Raw genomic sequence first — 4423 nt, forward strand, 5'->3', positions numbered from 1 at the left:
TCAGTATTAACAAGGTAAAGCTGTCTATTATTTTTAAAATTGTAAGATAAATAGAAATTATGTACATAAGTTTCTTTAAAACAGCAAAAATCAAAATAGTAAAAATTCTTTCTTANTCAGTATTAACAAGGTAAAGCTGTCTATTATTTTTAAAATTGTAAGATAAATAGAAATTATTATGTACATAAGTTTCTTTAAAACAGCAAAAATCAAAATAGTAAAAATTCTTTCTTGTATTCTACCTATTTGTCAGTAACAGATAAATGCCAAAAAGGCATAAGAATTGTGGTTCAGTGGAAAGATCATTGGACTTGGAGTCAGGAAAACTTTAGTTCAGATACTGGCTCTTGACAATCATTGACTATGTGGCCTTGGGCATGTCTCTTCAACTCTTGGAGCCTATTTTGCCAAAGTAGTCAGAAGGCAATAGGAGATACTTTAGGGATCAGCCACCAGCATCTAGATGGGGTGATAAATTTGGACAGTGTGAACCTCAAAGGAGAAGAGATTATTTTGTGATAGTAGCAGAGGATGACTCTGGAGGCAGCAATGTTGAGTAAGAAGGGTTCTAAAAGAATATGAAGGAAAGTATGGCCAGGACTAGAAGAGGTGGCTAGGGAATCAATGACACCCAGAAGGAGCCAGATCTCCATCAATGCCAAAAGATGGCAGGAGTAAGAAAAGAAGACATCTAAGATGAAAGTAAAATGTCTTCTGGAACCAGTGGTGCAGAAGGCACACTGCAAGAGCTGGGCAGATCTTACCTCCTGTTCTGAGGGCTGCAGCAAGCATCTCTCGGCACTTCATTCGAACTGAATCTGAAGTGCTTGGTGCCCGAGGAAAAGATGGAATGAAGGAATCAGAAGCATTTGTCTCTTCCTTTCTGTTGCTTGCATTGCTACTGGAGCTACTAAAATAGACAAAAATCAGGAAAAAGTTGGCTTAAAGCAATTTGTTTCCTTGCTATCATTTCAGTAAAAACAATGCTTTTGACTTAAATGAAGTAGAAACTCAGAGTATCTGCAATAGAGCCTTTTATGATTAAATACATAGGAACAAAAAGCCTAGAAGTAGAGGAATTAACACTTTTTCTTCCTACCATAAATGTACAAAGGTTAAAATCATAGTGAATGCATTGCTATTGCAATTACATAAGACCAAAATATTTTATGCCAACCCTCATCAGCCTAAGTAATAGATCTCTTAAGTATACTAAAATAAAAATTACAGTTCATTACAATGTCACACTAAAGAAGTTTGGTCCTCTGGAAAAGGAAGTATTTTAATGAAAACATCATCAGAAGAGAAATGAGAACATTCTAGCTCTAAATTAGTACTAGATGTACTTTCAAGAGAACAGTATAAGCAGAGACTTTTCCACGTAGGTAGCAGATGAGAATACAGTTAAATCACCCCCTTCAGGCAAAAAGCCATAAGTAGTTAGAAGTGGGTAGTGATAGAGGAGAAAAATCTACTTAATTTTCTCTTCAGAAAAATCTATTCAAAACTAGTACTTTGGTGAATATAAAGATTATTTCTCACCCAATTTAACCATACCAACTACTTCAGATGAATTTTTTCTACTAGATTCTCACCAAAAATAGGTACTCTGCAAAGTTCTTTCCAAGTGAGATCATCTGTTTCCCTGTTTCAGTTACAACTTCAAAACAGATAGCAACCATTTTTACCCATCCAGTCTCCCTTTGCAATTCATTGTTTGTAACATTTAAAACTGCTATTTCTACATGGTACAGTTCCTTGCTGTTTCCTAAAACAAGTCAAACTTCCTGGATGGAATGATTTTACCTTTAACCTATCAATTTCTACTTTTTACTTGATAAAGATGTATGCTTCTGCTTTTTTCCTCTCTATTTCAAGAATACAATGTCCAGGACCCAGCATTTCTTCCTAGTCCTCAATTAGCTGAATAGATGTACATCATCTTTCCTGTGTAATTCAAGTTGTTTATATACACCCCACATCCTCCAAAAGACCTCTCAACTTACTTTCTCTATCATTTCTACTACCACCAAACTATAGGTAACCTACTAGTCACTCCTTTTATATTTCAACACTTAGCTACAAATCCTTCACTCTGAATTTCTCTAACACTCCTCACTCTTTTGACTACTACCCAGCTGGTACAATACAACAATAAATTTTTCTTCCCCAGACATCTGACAAAAACATTTCACTAGGCATTTACCATATGTTTTCATTTTCTTCCAGCAGAGATCATGAACATTATATAACTGAAGTCATAACACCTTGTAATATGTTTTTTTAATAAAAAGATGTTTTTATTCCTTTATTCAACAAAAATTTATTAAGTTATTAAATGCAATGTACTTATATTAGGAAAGAGATGTATTTTTTTGAGTCTTAAATCTTTTACAGCTGACACTGCCAGACTAGAAGTAGCATAATGGATAGAGTGCCAAACTTATTTACTAGCTGTGTGAACATGGGCAGTCACAACCTATGTGTCTTATTTAACTTACAGAGTGGGTAAAATCATTCCATCCATTTTCTTATCTGGAAAATGGGAATAAAAATAACTATAATACTCACAGAGTTACTGAGAAGATCAACTAAGAATACATGTAGAAAAACCCCAATTTTCTCATCTACAAAATGAAGAGGAAGGATAAGATAATCTTTCTAAGGCCCCTTCCAGCTCTAAATCTATAATTCTGTGCACAATTAGTCCAGTCTTCTCATTCAAAAAAAAAAATCTGTAATACAGAACAGTTTTGCAACTTTACAGAACACCCATTGTTATTTATATAACCCTTTAAAAACTACACAGCATTTTATGAATAGTGCATCTGATCCTAGCAGTTCCATAAAGCATATCTCCAAACCAACAGCTAGTAAGCGGCAGAGACAGGTTTTTAACCGAGGTCTTCTGACGAGAAATAAAGTACTCTTTCCACAATATTAAAATTGTCTACATATAGCAAATCAACGTCATGATTTAGAATGTAAGTTTCCAGAAAATGAAGGCCTGTGCGATTAACTTAGAACAACTTGCTGGATTCTAACATGACTAATATTTTAGAGAACCTCAAAGTTGGAAGGAACCTCAGATGTCATCTAGTCTATTAATTAATGATCCTAATAAGTACAACAATAATAGCTAGTATTTACATAGCACCTGTCTGTCAGGCACTGTGCTAAATACTTGACAAATATCTTTTGATCCTCATAAGAACACTGCGAGGTAGGTGTTATTATTATCCACATTTTACAGATCTGGCTCAGAATCACATAGCAAGTAAATGCCTGAGGCCAAATTTGAACTCAGGTCTTCTGATTCCAAGTCTCCTGCTCTATCCACTGCACCAACTAGAACAGACTAGACTAAATGGTCTCTGAGCTTTTGATTAAAGATCTCTCAGGACAGCCTCTCCAGCTCTGAGACAGCTCTAATTTTTAGGAGATTTTTTTCTTTATGTCAAACAAATCTGCCTCTCTGCTCCTAGTTCTACCCTCTGGTATAAGCAAAACAAGTTTAATCCCTCTTCACTCACAGTCCCTCAAATACTTAAATATAGCTATCACATTCCTTTTTATTTTTCTCTCCTCCAGACTAAACAGTCCAGTACCAGTTCCTTCACCAATTCACATGTAACATATTCTCCCTTTCTCTCATCATCCTATTTATTTACATATATATATGTGTTCCATCTTGTCTACATCTTACCTAAAATGAGGTTAACCAGGACTAAACACAGTATTCAAGTTATGGGTCAGACCAGAGTATATTATATTGAAACCATCAACTTTTTTTTGTCAAAACAGTATGCTTCTCCTAAAGCAGTATAGGACAATATTAACTTTTTGGCTAGTATGTCACAATGCTGACTCATAATGAACTAGCAGTCCACTAAATCCCCCACATCTTTTTTAGAGTAACTGCTATCTACCTAAACCTCCCCATGCTCTACTTGTGAAGTTTAATTTTTAATCCAAGTATAGAATTTTATAATTATTCCTACTAAATTTCATCTTACTCAATTTGGTCCCTGATTCTAACAGCTGATGAAGAAATGGATGAAGTGTTTTTACTTTATTGGCTCTGTGAACTCAACCATATGGGGACACTATAAAATAGGAGGGGTAAGAGAGTTAAGTCCTGTATTTCTGCTTTAAAGAATTCTGGCTGAGTCAAGCCCATCAGAGTCACCATTTCTAAACTGTGTGAACTATGGAACCTGTCTACATGTAGTCCTTCACCCTAGTTAATTTCCCTGGAACACCATTTCTGCATCTCTCAATCTTCATTGGTAGATTTGCCCCAACTACTATTAGCTTAATCTTAGCTTCCTATAGCAGAGCACCACCTATCTGTCCTGAAAACTATTTGAATGCTTGAAATAATGGGCTCAGCTAAACTCTACAAACTCTTTGACCCAACAAT

At 35.2% G+C, this 4423-nt stretch overlaps 1 protein-coding gene across 2 annotated transcripts in view; it reads right to left on the reverse strand.

Moving 5' to 3' along the window:
• LOC114054260 (transcription elongation factor A protein 1) overlaps window positions 1-4423 on the reverse strand; it is a 37726-nt gene that overhangs the window by 15369 nt on the left and 17934 nt on the right. For both annotated transcript variants that reach the window (XM_027877441.1, XM_027877442.1), the window contains exon 5: window positions 765-910. In XM_027877441.1, the coding sequence (XP_027733242.1) occupies window positions 765-910 (146 nt within the window). The remainder of the gene's footprint in view (window positions 1-764; window positions 911-4423) is intronic.

The sequence above is a fragment of the Vombatus ursinus genome, unplaced genomic scaffold, assembly GCF_900497805.2.
Source record: "Vombatus ursinus unplaced genomic scaffold, bare-nosed wombat genome assembly UNPS02014812.1, whole genome shotgun sequence".
NCBI lineage: Eukaryota > Metazoa > Chordata > Mammalia > Diprotodontia > Vombatidae > Vombatus > Vombatus ursinus.